At 43.9% G+C, this 20,212-nt stretch overlaps 1 protein-coding gene across 4 annotated transcripts; it reads left to right on the top strand.

The window, feature by feature from the left end:
• The first annotated feature begins 223 nt into the window (after positions 1–223).
• Positions 224–7,913, top strand: LOC122651559 (kinesin-like protein KIN-5D). 4 transcript variants are annotated; one of them, XM_043844991.1, is made up of 23 exons: positions 226–378; positions 933–1,137; positions 1,234–1,363; positions 1,483–1,641; positions 1,755–2,231; positions 2,496–2,593; positions 2,673–2,829; positions 2,943–3,012; positions 3,191–3,267; positions 3,379–3,432; positions 3,530–3,610; positions 3,715–3,826; positions 4,186–4,272; positions 4,379–4,554; positions 4,642–4,803; positions 4,887–4,994; positions 5,116–5,274; positions 5,354–5,437; positions 6,211–6,416; positions 6,647–6,748; positions 6,828–6,937; positions 7,041–7,192; positions 7,301–7,913. In XM_043844991.1, exons 2-23 carry the CDS (start codon positions 965–967, stop codon positions 7,520–7,522), a joined length of 3,156 nt encoding a protein of 1,051 aa, XP_043700926.1. In that variant the 5' UTR covers positions 226–378; positions 933–964; the 3' UTR covers positions 7,523–7,913. The 4 variants fall into 4 exon arrangements, with proteins under 4 accessions (XP_043700923.1, XP_043700926.1, XP_043700925.1 ...); XM_043844990.1 differs by having other exon boundaries at positions 2,481–2,593; XM_043844988.1 differs by having other exon boundaries at positions 224–378; positions 7,041–7,913.
• The last annotated feature ends 12,299 nt before the right edge of the window (positions 7,914–20,212 follow it).

Here is a 20,212-nt window from a genome sequence, read left to right as displayed (position 1 = left end):
TAAACGGAAAACTAACGGCGTTAGTTACTACTGACGACGAAGCAGTTCTTTTATAGTGTCATTTAAACGGCATTAATTTGTGGGGATTCTGGTTTCTCTGTTGTTTACGTACAAAAGAAATAGAAAGAAAGAGTTTTTGATACTCCCAATATACCCCTTCCCTCTCTCTCGCCTCGTCTCTCTGACCAGAGCAGTTCTTCTTCTTATCTTCCATTCTTTGGAAGCTAAAGAAGATAAATTCTTCGAAACGGGTTGTTAGCTCGGAACCATTTCCATCGATTTTGGAATCTTTTACTCCACGGATTCATATTTTTTTGGAATTTTTTTTTTCTTCCACATTTGGAGGTTTCTTCGATCTGCCGGCCTTAGAGATTTACTGTAAGTTTTTTAGCTCTCGATTTCTCACTATCTCATTATCTGTCCTTGTGTCTTCCTTTTGAAGTTTTCAGATTAGTCGTTTTCCATCCTACCCTCAACTTTGCTGCATTTTTTTTGTTTTTGTTTTTGTTCCCCTCTTCCTCTCATTGGGTCTTGTGGTTCTGGAACTGATGGATTTAAGTTCTAATAGTAGTTGAGCTGTACTTCTTTTACTGCAGTTTGCTTTACCATTACTCTTTCTTTGACTCTTCGTTACATCTACTGAATTGCTCATCGATTAACTTTTCAGATTGATTTTTCTTTCATTCAAAAAGGAAATTTTTTGTTTTTAGTTGATCTGAAATGTGTTTGTCGATCTCGTATGCTTCGATTTCGAGATTTTGGGAAAGAATTCCTTGATTTCTTGACCTACATTAGGATTTATTGGTAGGGTTTTCGATGTTTAGGTTTTGAGAAATATGAGTTCGTACTTCTGTTTGTTTTAGATTTAGTATTATTTGAATTGAAATTCAATGTGACTTCTTTGTGAATCTCCTCATCGGTTCCTGTTGCAGGACAGTTCGAGATTTGTCTGAGTAGCTTAGCTATGGACTCTACACAGTCACAGCAACTGAGGAGAGGGGGATTGGTATCCCTTTCTCCCTCTCAGACTCCACGATCAAGCGACAAGGCTGTAAGAGATCTGCGATCGGATGGGAGTTCCAATCATAAGCATGATAAAGATAAAGGGGTGAATGTCCAGGTTCTTGTCCGTTGCAGGTTTGAGTAATCTTATTTTTTTTTTGGTGGTAAATTTCCAACAACTGGAGTACCTTTTTATGATATTGAATGAGGAATGCGCTTCATTTGTTGTAGACCTTTAAGCGAGGACGAGATGAGGGTCAACACACCCGTAGTGATTTCGTGCAATGATCATAGACGAGAAGTATCTGCCGTTCAGAACATAGCCAACAAGCAGATTGATAGGACTTTCGCGTTTGACAAGGTTTCCTGCAGATCCTTTCATCTAACCTTTTGGCCATTTTGATCTGGGCTACGATAAAGTTGAAACCTGTCCCTGTTCTAGCTTGGACTAAAGTGTCGATAGCTGTGTGTATTGTGTAGGTCTTTGGCCCAACATCCCAACAGAAGGACTTGTATGAACAATCTGTCTCTCCAATTGTTAATGAAGTTCTTGAGGGTTATAACTGCACTATTTTTGCTTATGGTCAGACGGGCACAGGGAAAACATATACAATGGAAGGAGGAGGAAGGAAAGCAAAGGTCTTATTCTTTTTCATCTTTTTCTTATGTGTGTGAACTTTCTTTGTAATCCACCCTCTCCCCTCTTCTTCTACCTCTTCTATTTGACACTTTGACTTCATTGTTTTTTGTAGAATGGGGAATTCCCAAGTGATGCAGGTGTTATCCCTAGAGCTGTTCGGGAAATATTTGACATTCTTGAGGCTCAGAATGCTGAGTACAGCATGAAGGTTACATTTCTAGAGCTCTACAATGAAGAAATAACAGATCTTTTAGCCCCAGAGGAATGTTCTAAGTTTATTGATGACAAGTCTAAAAAGCCAATAGCCCTCATGGAAGATGGGAAAGGAGGTGTTTTTGTGAGAGGCCTGGAAGAAGAGATAGTCTGCACTGCAAATGAAATATACAAAATCTTGGAGAAAGGGTCTGCTAAACGGCGAACTGCAGAGACACTTCTCAACAAGCAAAGCAGTCGTTCTCATTCAATATTTTCCATCACAATTCACATTAAAGAGTGCACACCTGAGGGAGAGGAGCTGATCAAATGTGGAAAGCTTAATCTTGTTGACCTTGCTGGTTCTGAGAACATATCACGTTCTGGCGCAAGAGAGGTATAGTACCAGTACAATGTGTTATGTTTGCATGTCTGATAAATGGAATTATGGTATCAGAGGTTCCCAAAATTTTACACACCAACATGCATGAGAACCCAAGAAGTGGTTTGTGCTTGTACAGTTGCAATGATTCTTGTATAGTTGATATTACCACTTTGCTAGTATTTTAGTTGTAGGCTATATAACAAATGGAGCTTCATCCCTGAAATGGGTTAAAAGTGCATATTCTTGATATGAACGTACAGACATTTGTGTCCTCAGGGAAGAGCAAGGGAAGCCGGAGAGATCAATAAGAGCTTGCTTACTCTTGGTCGTGTTATTAATGCACTTGTTGAACACTCTGGTCATATTCCATACAGGTATTGGTTGTGATTTCAGCTCAACTATTTCCTACTTACATCCGGAAATTACTACTGAAGGCATTGCATGGTCTATCAGGGATAGCAAATTAACAAGATTATTAAGGGACTCCTTGGGAGGGAAAACCAAGACATGTATAATTGCCACAATATCACCTTCCATCCACTGTTTGGAAGAGACACTCAGCACTCTAGATTATGCACACCGTGCAAAAAATATCAAGAATAAGCCGGAGGTCAGTAATTTGGCCATAGTTGTTGGTGCCATCGTTTCTTCTCTGTAGCATTGCAGTTGAACTGTGTCCACCTGGACTTGATCCTAATAGATACACTACGTTACTGTTTCCAGGTCAATCAGAAGATGATGAAATCTGCACTGATCAAGGATTTGTATACTGAAATTGACCGCCTCAAGCAAGGTTGTTGAGTGTTTCCTGATTCAGTTGCTTGATCATGGTTAAATGCAATCTCTTTACCAAAAGTCTGCAATAAATAGATAATTTGCTATAACTCATAAAAAAGTCCTTTAAATGAAGCTCCTTCCAAATATAACTTATGATCATACAATTGTTTATTTTGTTTTCCATCTCCTGCCAGAGGTATATGCTACAAGGGAAAAGAATGGCATATATATACCGCGAGACCGTTTCCTGCAAGAAGAAGCCGAAAAGAAGGTTCAGCTTTAGCTTTTAAGCGAGATACAAATCTCTTGTTCAATAAGGACTGTAGAGAGAATATTTTAATAAAATAGACACCTTATTTCTTTTTCTATTTATCATGTCCAGGCTATGGCTGAGAAAATAGAGCGCTTGGAACTTGATTCAGAATCAAAGGACAAGGTAGGAAATACAGGTCTTCTTAGATTATTCTGTTCCTTAAAAGGTCTTCTGGATTGCTGTTTGTAGAGTCCTGACTTGTAAAAATATGTGTGAGCAGCAATTGTTGGAGCTTCAGGAGCTTTACAATTCTCAGCTACAGTTAACCATGGAGTTAAGTGAAAAACTTGAGAAGACCCAGGTAATACTCCGTCCATTAAAGCTTTTTTGAACCACTCAGCATCCTTTTCTGCTTTCTTTTTCACTAAGTAAATTCAACTACACTCAAATTGTGCTTCACTGCAGAAAAAACTTGAAGACACTGAACATGCATTATTTGATCTAGAAGAAAGATACCGACAGGCAAATGCAACAATTAAGGAGAAGGAGTATCTCATCTCTAATCTTCTCAGATCTGGTATGTAAAGTGCCATTATTTTGTTCCCTATGCACCTGTAATCGTTTGTAGAACCCTTACGTCACTTTGACATTTCATATTCTTTCGCTTGAACCACTGTTTTGGATCAGCTTTTTCAAATATATATCTATTTTTTTTAATACTCCCTTGTGCTTGTAGCAACAGTAATAATTTCATAGTAGGCCAGATACACTTGGACAGGAGTATCTGTGTCATAAAATTTTTAGAGGTCGGATAAACATTCTGAGGGGTTCCGGTGTCTGGTTGACATGTGTGAACATAGAGTTTGAACTTTGTACCAATATCTCTTAATTTAACAATATATCTCTTGTATAAATTTTTTTTGGTTCACTTTTCAGAGAAAGCACTCATCGAGCAGGCAATTGAGCTTCGAACAGAGTTAGAGAATGCAGCATCGGATGTGTCTGGCTTGTTTGCGAAAATTGGTTCGTGTCCATGTATTTAGAAGTGCACATGTTTTTCTATATTATAGTCCATGCAAAAGCACAAGTTGTAATGTTTTCACTCAATTTATCTTTGATTTGTTTGCAGAGCGCAAAGATAAAATAGAAGAAGGAAATAGAATTCTTATTCAGAAATTTCAGTCTCAAATAACTCAACAGCTTGAAGTCTTACATAAGACTGTTGCAGCTTCTGTGACACAGCAAGAGCAGCAACTGAAAGAAATGGAGGAAGATATGCAATCCTTTGTCTCCACAAAAGTGGAGGTAGTGCAAAATTTTCTGATGTAATCACAGTTTTTGAAGATTCAATTGACAACCTGAAATTAATTGTCATTTCTTGCGTTTTTATAGGCTACTGAAGAACTTCGAGGACGGGTGGGGAAGCTGAAAGCCATGTATGGTTCTGGAATCAAAGGTTTAGATGATTTGGCAGGGGAGCTTAATGGAAATTCTCAGTCAACCTTTGGAAATTTAAATTCAGAAGTTTGCAAGCACTCATCTGCACTTGAGGATGTAAGAATTGATTTTTGCTTATGTCCATCCTCTTCCCGTTTATTACCCTTGTTGTTGTTTGACCTTTTTCTGCCATAACACAGCTTCTCAAAGGAATTGCTTCAGAGGCCAATGCAATACTTAATGAACTTCAAAGTAGCCTGTCTAGTCAAGAAGAGAAGCTAGCTGCATTTTCTCAACAACAGCGTGAGGTTAGCAACTGGAAGTTTTTGTGTTTCATAAGCTGCAATTCGGAGAGGTTGGGGAGGTGTTATCAACAGCGTGAGGTTAGCAACTGTCAACAATTACTTATTTTTATGACTTTGAATACAGGGACAATCCAGAGCGGTGGAGACCACAAGATCTATTTCTAAAATCACAGTTAACTTCTTCAAGACATTAGACATCCATGCATCCAAATTCACCCAAATTGTGGAAGAAGCACAAGTCGTCCATGACCAGAAATTGTGTGAACTTGAAAAGAAGTTTGAGGTGGTTCCACTTTCAACTTCAGTCCTTTTCTGATTCCATGTGGTCTTCCCTCCCTATATAAATCTGTTACTTCATGCAGGAGTGTGCTGCGAATGAAGAAAGGGAACTGCTAGCAAAAGTGGCAGAGCTACTAGCAAGTTCAAGTGCTAGGAATAAAAAACTGGTACACATCCTGTTTCATTATGATCTATGGGGATGCTACTTTTCTGTTTTGGCTTTAAGTGGTCTAGAAATTTTGCGGACTCGGGAAAACTTTTGGGACTTGAATAAATTTTTAGGATGTTGTTGCCCAAGAAAAGAGGGTGGGCCTTGGTGCAATGGAAATGTTGCTACATTGTGACCAAGTGGTCACGTTTGAGTCTGGAAACAGCCTCTCTGCGAAAGCAGGGGCAAGGCTGTGTACATATGACCCTCCCCATACCCTGCAGTGGCGGGAGCCTTGTGCACTGGGTTCGCCCTTTTTTTTGTTGTCCAAAAAAATAAAAAGAAAATAGGGTAGAATATGAAAGTAATAAATGAGTGGAATATACTGAATATATAAAGAGCATCCCAGTGCATGAGGCTCCCACTACTGCAGGGTCTGGGAGGGGCAAATGTATGCAGCCTTACCCCTCCCTTGCTTTGCAGGAGAGGCTGTTTCTTTGTCATCAATGATTTCTAATATAATTTTTTTGTCTCTTTTATTGTGAACATTATTTCCTGGATAAATTTTAAAGATAGCTTTCTTAGAATTGATCTATTTGCTTCTGAAAGTATAAATTTCAAAGACGGCTTTCCTAGAGTTGATCCATTTGCTTCTGAAAGGCTTCCATTTTTTTCTGATATAACTGGCAAAAAGCAGCAGGCAATTCTGTGAACAGCCAATTTACAGCATAAACTTTTCGTCAAAGTGAATGGCTGGTCATTTATAGTTTAGCATATGCTTCTATTCTTTAGGTTCAAGCAGCAGTAGATGACCTACGGGAGAGTGCTTCTAGCAGAACCAGCAAGCTACAGCGAGAAATGTCAACCATGCAAGATTTCACCTCTTCTGTCCAAAATGAATGGACTACTTTCATGGAAAAAACTGAAAGCCACTATCTTGAGGATACAGTTGCTGTGGAAAATGGAAAGGCTGATTTGCAAAAAGGTCTTCAACACTGGTAAGGGCTCCTCTACTGATGACTAGTCCTTTCTCTATGATGTTTCGGTTAGATTATTTAGGCAGCGTTTGGTACATTCTTGGAATGCATTCTCGGATGATAAAAATAGTTGTTTTTGTCGCTTGAGAATGTGAAATCAACCTACAATGCCTTCCAAACACAGCCTTAGTAAGCTGAAAAAACTCTAATGTCTTCTATTTATTGGGCTTTTTCCTAATAAATATGTCCAGTATGACGAAGGCAATAATGGATTCACAACAATGGAGAAGTGCCCAAGAATCTCTACTTTGCCTGGAAAAAGACAATGTTGCTTCTGTGGATTCCATTGTCAGGTAAGTTTTTGGCTGCAAAGTTGATTTCTAGTTTGAGGGGCACTCTGATATACGTCCTGTTTTTTTTCTGATTTGTTAGGGGTGGGATGGAAGCCAACCAGATGCTCCGTGCTCAGTTGTCTTCTGCTGCCTCATCTGCTCTTGAAGACGTAGATGTTGGAAACAAAAGCCTACTTTCCTCCATTGAACGTAAGTTTCTTATTTCAGATGCAAATTAATTTTGAATGGATACCCCACAAGAGCACTTTCTGGTTTTTCTTCGAAGTTTTATTCAAACAAGCCTATATTGCAGATTCCTTGAAACTTGACAATGATGCATGTGGAAATATTGATTCCATGATTGCTCCCTGCTGTGGGGATCTGAGGGAGTTGAGGAGCGGTCACTATCATAAGATTGTGGAGATAACGGAACATGCAGGAAAATGTCTGGTGGAGGAATACACGGTATGCATATTAATGTGTTTGGTTGGGTTCTTTCCCTGTAACGTCCTTGTTTTGTCAGTGTTGATAAGTTTAAGACTCGGTCCTTACCCATCCTTTTGTGACAATCAGGTGGATGAACCATCTTGTTCAACACCAAGAAAGAGGTCATTCAATTTGCCGAGCATGGCATCCATTGAAGAACTCAGAACTCCAGCTTTTGAGGAGTTACTGAAGTCATTCTGGGACCTGAAATCTTCCAGACAAGCAAATGGAGATGTAAAACACATACAAGCTGCATATGAGGCTGCTCAGTCAAGAGACTCCAGACATCCTCTCACTGCTATAAATTAAAGCAGTTGATTTGAGAACATACAGATAACAGGATATATAGCAATTAGAGCATGTACAGATTATGAGAAAATCCAGACTTCCCTCACACAACAGCTGGTTTGTATCGGTTAAAGCATATTGCAAGGACCTCCATTTATATCTTCTGTCGATAGAGGCCCAAGGGGAGGGGTACATAATACATATATATATGCGTATGCATTTTTGTCCGTAGGGGAGTTCAATTCTTTGAAATCCTTTGCTTTTGATGAGTGCAGTAGGATTCAACAATAAGGATTTCAGTTTTATTTTGTTAGGGATTATATATTCTTTATCAAATCTCATTGTTTAAGATTCGATTAGGAATTGGTCAGTTGACAGCATGAATGAATCTGCTCCCGTTGTAAAACATATTTCTTTGGATGCAAGTTATTTTGGTACACATTTATTCCAATATTAAATTTTATTGTTTATCTAAGTCATAGGCGACAAATCTAGTTTTTTTTTTATTTTTTTTTATAATTTGGGATAGAGAAGAAGCTGGGAGTGGGGGGGGGGGGGGCATGAAGGGTGAAGGCTGGTTTCAATCCTAGCTCGTGGCTACAACCAGCCAAAACAAAGACTTTACCAGATGAGATCTATCTGTTTCTAACTCAGTAACACTAGAAACAGAGACCATGCAGATTATACCATGCATAAATGACAAAATTGAATTTATTTGGTCTGGTTTTATTGGTTTGTATTTGTCTGGTTTTACCGACTCTTATTTGGTTTAAAACCATTGGTTTTCTGGTGCAAATCAAAATTGGACCGGGAAGAGGATCTATGAAACCAGAATTGAATCATTTCTCTTCGAGTCCAGTTCGGTTTTATCGTAAATGGTAGGCTTCAATTCTATTTGACACCCACCCATAGCCTGCAAATGCAATATCAATCTGGTTTTTAAATAAGATTACATACGCTCAACCTGCTTCATTTGTTGTACAAGCTTTGATCCAAAAGCTTTACACCGGATTTTATCTGCTGCTGTACTCATCGTGCGGCGTTGCAGGTGCCATGTGTTTCATGTGGGGTCTACTGTACATACATGGCACTTGCAGCGCCGCACGATGAGTACAGCAGCGCTGCAGTTACAGCAGCGGATTAAAGCCCCTTTACACCATATGTTACAATTAACATGTTAACTTCCCCAAGGATTTCCTATGGTTCTATAGAAGTTTCAGTTCACAAGCAGCCAAGACAAGAAGAGAATTACACCATTCCTCCATAAAGGCTAGATAGATTCTAAGGAACTAGCATGCTGTGGAAATGTTACTCTTTCTTGTTAGATATTGGTACATCTTTAAAAGAGTTTCACTCGGTAAAGATGTTAAAATAGGAAAGACCTTTAATCTGGCCACAAGCCATATTAAGAAAGATGAGACTTTCCCTTATATAAATGAAGGGCCCTGAACCTGGCCCCACCAATGGCACAATATTGTCCATTTTGGTAGGTGGGTCTCACGACTTTAAAATGTATCATATCAAGTAAAGGAGAGACCATAGCACATCCCAAGCGATGTGAGATTTTCCATGGTTCTACATCCACGCTTTCACTGTGGATATATTTCTAAAAATCAAACTCATCACTAACTCTACTACCAATGAAGTGCCATGAATCTAGTCCCACCGATGACACTATATTATTTGCTTTGACAAGTGCACCTCACGAAAATGCGTCATACCGAATAAAGGAGACCATAGAACGAGACCATAGAATATATATGCGCATTATATGGCACATCCCAAATGATGTGGGATTTTCTGTCATTCTACAAGAGAAGCTCATTAACTCTCTTTTTGCCTAGTTTTTTTAATCTAATTCTTATTTGAGAAAATAATTGAAATTAATACACCAAAGTATGAAGGAACCTGAAACTCTAAAATTTCAATTTAAATTCCAAAACATCAAATTTTTAAAAGAGATTTCACATTTTTTTATTATTTTATTCTGACTAAAGTTTGTCACAATAGTCTGAAAAAAATCCAAATTTTCGAAGTGTGCTGAAATTTTGGTGTATTAATATTTTTATTTTTGTTTTTTTTTTTAATTTACATAGATTATACCTACTCTATTACTTGAAATTTGATTGGTATCTATAGAAAAATAAAATTTAACCAATACAATTTACATCCACCATACTTAAATGTAATAAGGGAGAAAGAAAATCACCCGGTCGCACAGCGCACTGTCCCTACGCCCAAATACAGGGATGAGCATAATGACCGCTGCACTCCTTGGAAATATGAAAATGACTAGGGGTGCGGTGGTCATTTAGCACGCCCCTGTGTTTGAGCATAGGGGCAACGTGCGTTGTGCAACCGAGTGGCATTCTCTTTCCCAGTATTAAATATATCTAACAAAGTGGTTATATTTTTTAAAAATAAATAAAAAGGTGAACGTAAGAGGACCTCAGTCTACATGTCCACAAAATTTGAACCAGCAAGAAGATAAATATTTGACCCTTTAAGAAGGCTTTCATAAGAAAATCAATTGAAAGAAGAACACAATCACAATGCTTATTGTGTTGTGGTTAAACATGGACCTCGCAACCTAGTCATGGGGACAAGAGGAAGATCGAGTCATGTCTTATTCCCAGCGTTGCTTAAGTAAAGCTATAAAAGGATTTCAAGAAATAATTTGAAACTTACATCACAAATTGTCATTGACATGCACATTAAAGATACATATGAAATGACACTATTACCCTCATTAGGAAAAATTGTACATCAAACTAAAAGGGCAAAAAAAATAAAACTACAAATTATTCAACACCTTGTAGGATGTCAATAAGAGAATTGCTTTAGGGAAGGTCCGAAAAGATGAGATCTAGATCAGTAATGATAACTTGAATTGCTTTAGGGAAGGTCCGAAAAGATGAGATCTAGATCAGTAATGATAACTTCAGCTCCGTATTTAATCATATACCCTCAAGGATCAAGAACTCGAGTCTCGACCTGGCTGAAATCGAGTTTTGGTCGAAACCTGTTACTTTCTCCCTGTTATGTCAAGAAATCGCTCAGCGGTCCTTCGAGTGCCGTAACTTGCAAAAAGCCCTGGGGTGACAAAGGAGAACCGGTGTGGTTTCGGCCTAGGACTCTCCGATGCCTAAGTTAGATCTCTCTGAGCAAACAGATGAATAGTAGTATTCAATATGAGTTAAGATGTCCCCTTTGATGGGGTTGTGTACTTTGCCTTTTATAGTAGTGTATGGCGATGTGGAGAGTTCCAGTTGATGTAGAGTGTTTGCCGTAGCTGATAGAGTCCCTGAGTAGCAGGGCTTATCCTTGATAGATTGTCTTCCCGTGAGACGTGGTGTCACGGTAGACCTGGTAGTCGTCTTCCTGAGAGACGTGGTGTCCTTGATAGACTTGGTAGTTGTCTTCTTGTAAGAAGTAGTGTCCTGATAGACTTGGTGTCCTTGGTGGATAGACCTCATCTACGTGGTAGATGGGATTTCCGGTGCATGAATCCGTTCAGACTACGTGACTCGATAGGCGGTGGCCTAGAGTCCTTGACGATGTTGTCTTGTTAATGGCGATCCGAGGGAGCTTGTGCTTGGAGATGTCGTGTTCGGAGGAGCCGTGTCCGGGGTCTTCGTCCAAGGGGTTAGGGCCCAAGGAGGTCCGCGCCCCCAAGGGGTTGGCGCCCAAGGAGGTCTGCGCTCCCCAGGGGTTGGCGCCCAAGGGTGGTGGTGGATGGTGCTTCCCTGACTCTGTGCTGCCCACTCTTCTGGGTCATGCCACGTGGCGATCTTCGATTAGTCTGTGTGAATTTGGGTTCACCATTTGCCCCCCATTCTCTTGGAACGGAGTGCCCAAGAGAGTAGACTTCCATTGCCTTGTATCAACTAGGGGGCTCTCTGCGAATAATTTCTTCTTTGAGGATGTGCTTATGAATAACTTGGTGAGGGAGAGGTCATAGGTTCAAACCCCTCCTTCCCCATCTTTTTGTCCCTTTCTTCTTTTTTTTTTGTAGATATGTATGTCTTTGCCTTCATTTCACTTTTCACTTTGTACTTGAGCTTTGGGTTTGATGACCACTTCTTATGCCCCCCAAGTGTTTGATTGTTGGTCACAATGAGGGGCATCTTGCCTAGTTCTTAGACATTAGCCTTGCTCTTGGTGTCTTGTTTGGCCTGGTGCCTATGGCCTTGCTTGTTGTGCTTTGCGTTGCTTACTTGACATCTTCCTAGGTGGGTGCTGACGTGGTGTGCGCCCAAATCGACTACGCTCAAGCAATCCATGCCTAGAGGGGAATCCTTCGTAGGGATTTGTGCCTAGTGCCCCACCGGTCCGCGCCCATTTACGGTTTGTGCCCGCTTGCGATCTACGGTCGGCGGTCGACGTCCGTCACGATGGAGGTTGGCGGTCATCTTAGTCTGCGTGGCGTTGGAGGTTGTCGCCCCTGGTTCCGCGCCCATGACGTTGGCGGTCGACGCTTATTGGTTTGGGCCCTGTTGACGTTGGCGGTCGGCGCCTGTCTTGGTCCGCGCCCTGTTGGAGGTTGGCGGTCGGTGCCTGTCTGGTGGAGGTTGGTGCCTATCTGGGTCCGCGATCCGCTCCCTGTTGGAGGTTGGTAGTTGATGCCTGGTCCGCGGTCCGCGCCTGTTGGAGGTTGGCGCCCATCTTGGTCTGTGGTTAGCGCCTGTTGGAGGTCAACGGTCCCTTTCTTGGCCCGTGGTCCGTGCCTACCCCTCTCTGACCGACGTCTATTGGTGAGCATTGTCTTTCCTTCCTCCATGGACACTTGCCCTTCAACTCTTTTTTTTCTTTATTCATTGGCCTTACTTTGATGGTTGCAGGTGGTTCCTTTCTCTTCTCCTCGGTTGCTTGGTCTTGGGAGGTCTTCATTCTGAGTAAGTAACCCGTTGTCTTCCTTGTTTGTTCATGTCTTCCGCTGACGACTCTGATCCGACCTCGGTTGGGGTTGGATTTGTTGAGGCGTCTTTGTCAGGGTCGTCTTCCCCTGCGGATACTTCTACTTCCTTGCCTTCCCTTGTTGCTAGTGTTAGGGAAGAGGCTTCTGGAGATTCTGTTCCTAGTAGAGGTCGTCAGGCCTCCCGAGCTTCCACTTCTGTTGGCGACCCTAGGAGCAAGTTGGCCCACATTGCTAGTATCTTGACTTCTTCAGACTTGGCGTCCCTACGTCAGGAGTTCCATATACCCCCTGAGGTCTTGCTTCGTGTCCCTGGACCGGATGACCGTGCTTACTCCCACCGAGGAGATGAGGTATGCCTATACCGCATTTTCCTTGTTCATGGTCTTCGTCTTCCTGTCTCCTGCTTTGTGGAGCTGGTGTTGGGGCATTGGTGCCTTAACCACGGGCAGGTGGTGCCCAACTCTTGGAGGGTCATACTGGGCTTCTATGTGTTCTTCGCCCGGATGGGTCGTGCTGCCACTGTTCCCTTGTTCTTTTACTTGTACGTGTTGAAGAAGGGGGAAGGTGGGTGTTACCACTTCGCTCGTGGTCTCCCTAGGAGATCTCTTACCGCGCTCGATCCTCTGGTGGGGATCACCAGTTCGGTGAAGTGCTGGAGGTATCGCTTCTTCTTCGCCATGATCCCCTACTATGCCTTGCGGTCTACCTGGGAAGTTATTGATATCAGGAGGTTGAACAACCCTTTTGAGTTGAGTGACTTTGAGCGCTACTCCCTCCAACGCTGTCAAGGATGCAACCCGTTCGATATCCATCATTTGGATTCTTAGGCTTTCTTGTGTCTTTGGAAGTTGAGTCCTGGTAAGATACTTGACTTCTTTGATGTTTGCTTATGTACTTTCCTTCTATGTATTCCTGGCTTGACCTACCAGGTGTTCTTGGTTGGATGTTGAACTTTTGGATGGACACATTTTGGATGATAGCTTTTGGATTGTGATGCTTGCTTTTTGTATGTACTTGACTTTTTCTTCTGGTAATGTTTATATGACATGCATTTGATTCCTCTTGCTTTGATGTTTTTCAACTGTGTAACCCCATGTAACTGGTGGTCCATAGGGATGCCCTGGTTGGGTGGTCCATGGACCTTGGTGGCATAACGTCTCGGGTGGTGGCGGACTGCCTTAGGCATAAAGCCTCAGTGGTGGCGGACTGTCTTAGGCGTAAAGCCTCAATGGTGGCGGACTGTCTTAGGCGTAAAGCCTCGGTGGTGGAGGATTGCCTTAGGCTTAAAGCCTCAGTGGTGGCGAACTGCCTTAGGCTTAAAGCCTCAGTGGTGGCGGACTGCCTTAGGCGTAAAGCCTCAGTGGTGGCGAACTGCATCAGGCTTAAAGCCTCAGTGGTGGCGGACTGCCTTAGGCGTAAAGCCTCAATGGTGGCGAACTGCCTTACGCTTAAAACCTCAGTGGTGGCGAACTGCCTTAGGCTTAAAGCCTCAGTGGTGGCGGACTGCCTGAGGCATAAAGCCTCAGCGGTGGCGGACTGCCTTAGGCATAAAGCCTCAGTGGTGGCGAACTGCCTTAGGCTTAAAGCCTCAGTGGTGGCGGACTACCTTAGGCGTAAAGCCTTTGTGGTAGCGAACTGCCTTAGGCATAAAGCCTTAGTGGTGGCGAACTACCTTAGGCTTAAAGCCTCAGTGGTGGCGGACTGCCTTAGGCATAAAGCCTCAATGGTGGCGAACTGCCTTAGGCTTAAAGTTTCAGTGGTGGCGAACTGCCTTAGGCTTAAAGACTCAGTGGTGGCGAACTGCCTTAGGCTTAAAGCCTCAGTGGTGGCGGACTGCCTTAGGCATAAAGCCTCAGCGGTGGCGGACTGCCTTAGGCGTAAAGCCTCAGTGGTGGTGGCGGACTGCCTTAGGCTTAAAGCCTCAGTGGTGGCGGACTGCCTTAAGCTTAAAGCCTCAGTGGTGACGAACTGCCTTAGGCATAAAGCCTCAGTGGTGGCGAACTACCTTAGGCTTGAAGCCTCAGTGGTTGCGAACTGCCTTAGGCTTGAAGCCTCAGTGGTGGCAGACTGCCTTAGGCTTAAAGTCTCAATGGTGGCGGACTGCCTTAGGCATAAAGCCTCAGTGGTGGCGAACTGCCTTAGGCTTAAAGCCTCGATGGTGACGAACTGCCTTAGGCTTAAAGCCTCAGTGGTGGCGGACTGCTTTAGGCTTAAAGCCTTGATTGAGTAGTAGAAGAAGTCGAGCATTCTCGAAATTTTTTTCAAATTATCCTTGAAACTGTAATGCCATCTACTGCTACTGTTGGTGGTGCTGCTACTCCGCTGTCGTTACTTTTACTAATAGTACTTCTTCAGGTGTAGTGAGTTCCAGGTGTGGTCTACCTTCTTGCCCCCCGGAGTTTTCAAGTGGTATGTCCCTGGACGTATCTGCTTGGAAACTATATAGGGTCCTTCTGAATTTGCTGATAGTTTCCCTTCTTTTCTTGGTTGTGATGCACTTGCCCTTCTTAGGACTAGATCTCCATGATGGAATAGCCATTCACGTACCCTGGTATTGTAGTACTTGGCTGTTCCCTGTTGGTCACCTCCACCTGACCATTGGCCTATGGGTATGCTACCGAAACAGGCCGATAGTCAATATTATAACTCTGACAGAAAGCTCTGAACTTGGGGTTATTGAACTACTTTCCATTGTCTGAGACTATGATCTTTGGTACCCCGAACCTGTAGATGATGTCGTCACGGACGAACTTCTCCATCTCATTCTCTATAATCTTGGCTAGTGGTTTGGCTTCCACCCACTTGGTGAAGTAGTCTATGGCGACCACCAAGTACTTGCGGTTGCTTGGTGCTGCTGTGAAGTCCCCCCGAATGTCCACCCCCCACATGGCAAAGGGAATGGGGTTGCTGACCAGTGTCAGCTTGGTGGCGGGTTGATGGGGTACTGGGGCGAACAACTGACATTGCTCGCAAGCTTTGCCATACTGGATGGCTTCCTCTTGCATTCTTGGCCAGTAGAGTTCCTGACGGGGGATCTTGTAGGCTAGGGTTCTCCTAACCATATGGCTTTTGCAGACCCCTTCATGCACCTCTGCCAGGGTATATCGTGCTCCCTTGGGTCCTAGGCACCGAAGTAGTGGTGCTGTGACCCCCCTCTTGAACAGTACTCCGTCCAAGACGGTGTACTCTGCAGCTCTCACTCTCATATTCCTTACTTCAACCTTGTCTTATGGTTGGATGTCATTCTGTAGGTTGGTGAGTATAGGGTCCATCTAGCTAGGCCCCTCCTCAATTTCATTAACTTGCTTCTCTTGGTACATTGGCTCATGTAATATTTACACTGCACTGGCCATGTTTCTGAGTTCATCATTGGCTAGCCTGGACAGTGCATCAACAGTTGTATTCTCGATCCTTGGAACTCGAACCATCTCAAACTTCCCGAACCTCGGACCTCGAACCTCGAACTTCGACCATGGTTTATCGCCTATGGTCCTTGGCTGTAGCCTTTTTATTTATTTATTTTTTGAATTGGTCTTTGGCCACAGACACCTCTTTGCTCGAACCTCAAACCACGATCCTCGAACCTCGAACCTCGAACCTCGAACATGCCCAGCTTACGGGTCTACTGGCCTCGTACCTTTTTTGAACTTGGTCTTTGCTTTTTGGTGCCCCCAAGTGTTTGCTTTTGGGGGGCAATGAATCGTGGTGCCTTCTGCATGCTTACTTGATCTCTCTTGGCCATTAGCCTTGCTTTGATGGCTTGGCCGGCCTGGTGTTTGCTTTTGGGTGGCAAAGAGTTGTGTGCCACCTCTTTGTTTCTTGACTATTGCCTCTTGTGCTTGTCCTCGATCTGTGCTTGGTTAGCACCTATGCGCTCAATCCGCGCCTGGTGGGAGTCCTTTGATCCGCTCCTGTTTGGGTGTCATCGATCCACTCCTGTTGGGATCCGCTCCCGTTTGTACTTGGTATGTATATTCTTTCTTTTCCTTTTTGGTTCTCTTTCTCAGTCACGCCCTCGATCTCCTTGGCCCGAACGGCCATCACGTCTCCCCTTCACGTATTTGTTTAGGCTCCCTGCTCTTACGAGATTTTCTATCTCTCTCTTTAGTTGATAGCATTCCTCTGTGTCATGCCCATTATCCTTGTGGAAGAGGTAGTACTTGTCAGGATTGCGCTTCTCAGGTCCTGCCAGCATGGGTCGTGGCCATTTGATTACGTCACGGTCTTGGATATGCATGAGGATCTGTGACCTGGTGGTGTTGAGGGGTGTGAACTCTTGGCTGCTTACCCTCTCGCTTCTCTCTGATCGACGATCACTTCATCCAGACGGTCGATCGCCTTTCTCCTATCGACGCTCAGTCCTTGACCTTTTATTATCTTTACGGTCATTTGGTGCTGACCTCTTGTTGTTTTGGGCCTTGCCTTCAATTGCCTTCTTCCGTGCTTGCACTATCTCGGCCATGTTGGCGAACTCATTACATCGCTCCAGGAGCTCTTTCATGGTCTTGGTCTCATGACGTGCCAAGTCCTTGATTAGTTCCATGTATCTGATGCCCCCTGCTAGGGCTGCATGCTAGGTTAGGTCATCCAAGTCTCTGACTTCCAAGGATTCCTTGGTGAACCTGCTAACATACTCCCTGAGGGACTCCCCAGGGTTTTGGATCACGTTCAGTAGGTTGACTGTGGTCTTCTTCTGTTTGACGCTGCTCTGGAAGCGGGTCACAAACTGTTCGCATAGCTCTGCAAACAATCCAATCGACTGTGGTCGTAGTCGGGAGAACCATGAAGTTGCTGCACCCTTGAGGGATGCAAGGAATGCTCGACATGATACCACGTCCGATCCACTATATAGAGTCATCATGCCATTAAAGTAGTTGATATGGTCATTAGGGTCGATGGTACCGCTGTAGAGTTCAAAGGTAGGTAACCTGAACCTGGATGGCAGTGAGGCTGACATGATCTCTTCTGAGAAAGGGTGTTGTCCAGGGATTGAATGTGTCTCACCCTTGGTTTGCTTCTTCAACCCTTCCAGTTTCTCGTCCAACTCTCGGAGTCTCTTGTCTAACTCTTCATCCCGTGCTTGTTCCCCACGCCATGCTGGTCGTTCGGTGCGAGCTCGTTCACGTCCTCTCCTGAAAGTCCCTTCCTGTCTCGACTGTTGGTGAGATGGTGAAGGGTCACGTCGTGACGAATCTTGTCTTCACCGCGAGGGGCTTCCTTCACGGTAAGTTTGGCTTCGCTCTGGTACATGACTTCCTTCTAGTCGACCATCAAACACCGACCTCCGCATGGACCCATTAGGGTTAGGTACCCCGGACCGGTGTGATGGTGTTCTTCCTCAGTCCGACCGTGCTGGGAGGTCTGCCATTCTCCTTAGATGTTGGGAGAGTTCTCCCTATTGCCTAGTGTGCCCTCCAGATCTATCACCCCTGGGAGGTGATTTCCTAGGGCTTCGCTCTCGCCTCTGCTCTTGCCTACGACTATGGGTGACCGCTTTCTGCCTTAGATATTCGCGGAAGAGTCGTTGGTCATCGAGGATCTGACGTTGCAAGTCGTTGATCTGACCTACGGTCGCTGGTGCATTGGGATCAGGTACTGGTTCCACAATGCCTTCAGCGGCTACTTCGGGGTTGAGGTTGACTCCCTCAACCTGTTGGCTCTTTGGGACCTCCCTCTCCTGAGAGACATGGTCTGTGGCTCTGCGACGTGAGCTCTTTGGAGGAGGTGATCCGTTCCTCCCTCGGGGCATTGTTGGCGGAGGGAGCGATCTTCCTGCGTGCCATGGTTGATCAAATATGGAAATAAGCTAGTAAAGGTAATGGCTAGCGTCATTCCCTCAAACGACGTCAATCTGTTGCGTCAAGAAATCGCTCAGCGGTTCTTCGAGTGCTGTAACCTGCATAAGACCCTGGGATGACAAAGGAGAACCGGTGTGGTTCCGACCTAGGATTCTCCGATACCTAAGTTAGATCTCTCTGAGCAAACAAATGAATAGTAATATTCAATATGAGTTAAGATGTCCCCTTTGATGGGGTTGTGTACCTTGCCTTTTATAGTAGTGTATGACGGTGTGGAGAGTCCCAGTTGATGTAGAGTGTTTGTCGTAGGTGATAGTCCCTGAGTAGCAGGGCTTATCCTTGATAAGTTGTCTTCCTGTGAGACGTGGTGTCATGGTAGACCTGGTAATCGTCTTCCTGAGAAACGTGGTGTCCTTGATAGACTTGGTAGTTGTCTTCTTGTAAGAAATAGTTTCCTGATAAACTTGGTGTTCTTGGCGAATAAACCTCATCTACGTGGTAGATGGGATTTCCGGTGCATGAGTCTGTTCAGACTATGTGACTCGATAGGCAGTGGCCTAGAGTCCTTAACGATGTTGTCTTGTTGATGGCGATCCAAGGGAGCTTGTGCTTGGAGATGACGTGTTCGGAGGAGCCGTGTCCGGGGTCTTCATCCAAGGTGTTGGCGCTCAAGGAGGTCCGAGCTCCCCAGGGGTTGGCGCCCAAGGGTGGCGATGGATGGTGCTTCCCTGACTCTATGCTGCCCACTCTTCTGGGTCATGTCACATGGCGATCTTCGATTAGTCGGTGTGAATTTGGGTTCATCACTCCCATACATGGGGAAACCTTGGTTGGAGAGGTTTTTGCTGAAACTACCAAATTGGAGGGGGTTTTGCCAAAACCAAGTTGAGATATGCCTTTCTCGATCAAGATGAGCTATTATATAGGCCTGGTTTAAGGTGGTTCAACCATGTTTCGAGTGAAACATGGTCAAAACTAGTCAAAACCACCGATACATGATCAAAACCTTGCACTTTAAAAAATCCACCTCCAACTCGTCTCGAAAACCTACAAAACAGAGATATCTCGATGGTTTCGACAGAGTTCTTGATCCATGCATACCCTCGACACAAAACCAGCCTGTATCAACATCAAATTTCCATTCATCAATGCACGTTCAAGAGCAAAATGCATACCATCCGACATCAAATTCTAGATTAAAAATTCATCCAAGTACATCTCTAAGACCCCAAGTAAGGTTTTCGATCGTAATTAACCATAAAACAACCTTGATTTTCACTAGTTTTCTACCCTCGATGAGAAACCACCTAATTGGTAACCGTGCACCTTCTCCATTGTCCCGAGTATCTACTATTTATAACTTTATTTTGCCACTACTCTAACTCCGTTTAGACTAAAACTAAACAAATCGGCAAAGGTTGTGGCCAGATCATGAGAATAGATTTCGCTTGTGGCGTTAGGCCCCAACAGGACTGTTCCCAAGGCATATAACCTAAAGGAGGGTGCCCACCCAATAGCAGAAGCTCAACTCAGCTCCCTCTGGCTCGTAACAGAGAACAAATCCAAATGGTGTATAGCCTGTCAGGTCTCAGGACTCCGCAGTGTAGAGGCTATGATGTACATCTTATCGTCCCCATGTGGATAGCTGATCCGGATTCTGGAAGGAGTACCTAATGGCACAAGGTGAAGACAGGAGAGTCAAACACATGACCTCCTGGAGCCTGCACTCTCTACTGGCAAGGCAGCAACCAATTGAGCAAACAATTGTCTTCAATCTATTGGAGTTTGAACTTCATCTTCTGCATGTAATTCTGTTCAAACAAGGTGAATCCATGTCCATGAAAGCAACAAAAATGTTTTTCAGGAAATAACCAACCCTGAGGATCCAATCATTTCACCCTGCACTGCCAGTATACATTGTTGTTGGGTAAATATACCTAGTAACATACAAAACTTCAGTAAGCAGCTTCAATCTAAACAAAGACACATGGGAAC

The sequence above is a fragment of the Telopea speciosissima genome, chromosome 2 (assembly GCF_018873765.1).
Source record: "Telopea speciosissima isolate NSW1024214 ecotype Mountain lineage chromosome 2, Tspe_v1, whole genome shotgun sequence".
Lineage (NCBI taxonomy): Eukaryota > Viridiplantae > Streptophyta > Magnoliopsida > Proteales > Proteaceae > Telopea > Telopea speciosissima.
Note: the sequence above shows the minus strand (reverse complement) of the source record. Positions and strands in the feature narration are given on the sequence as shown.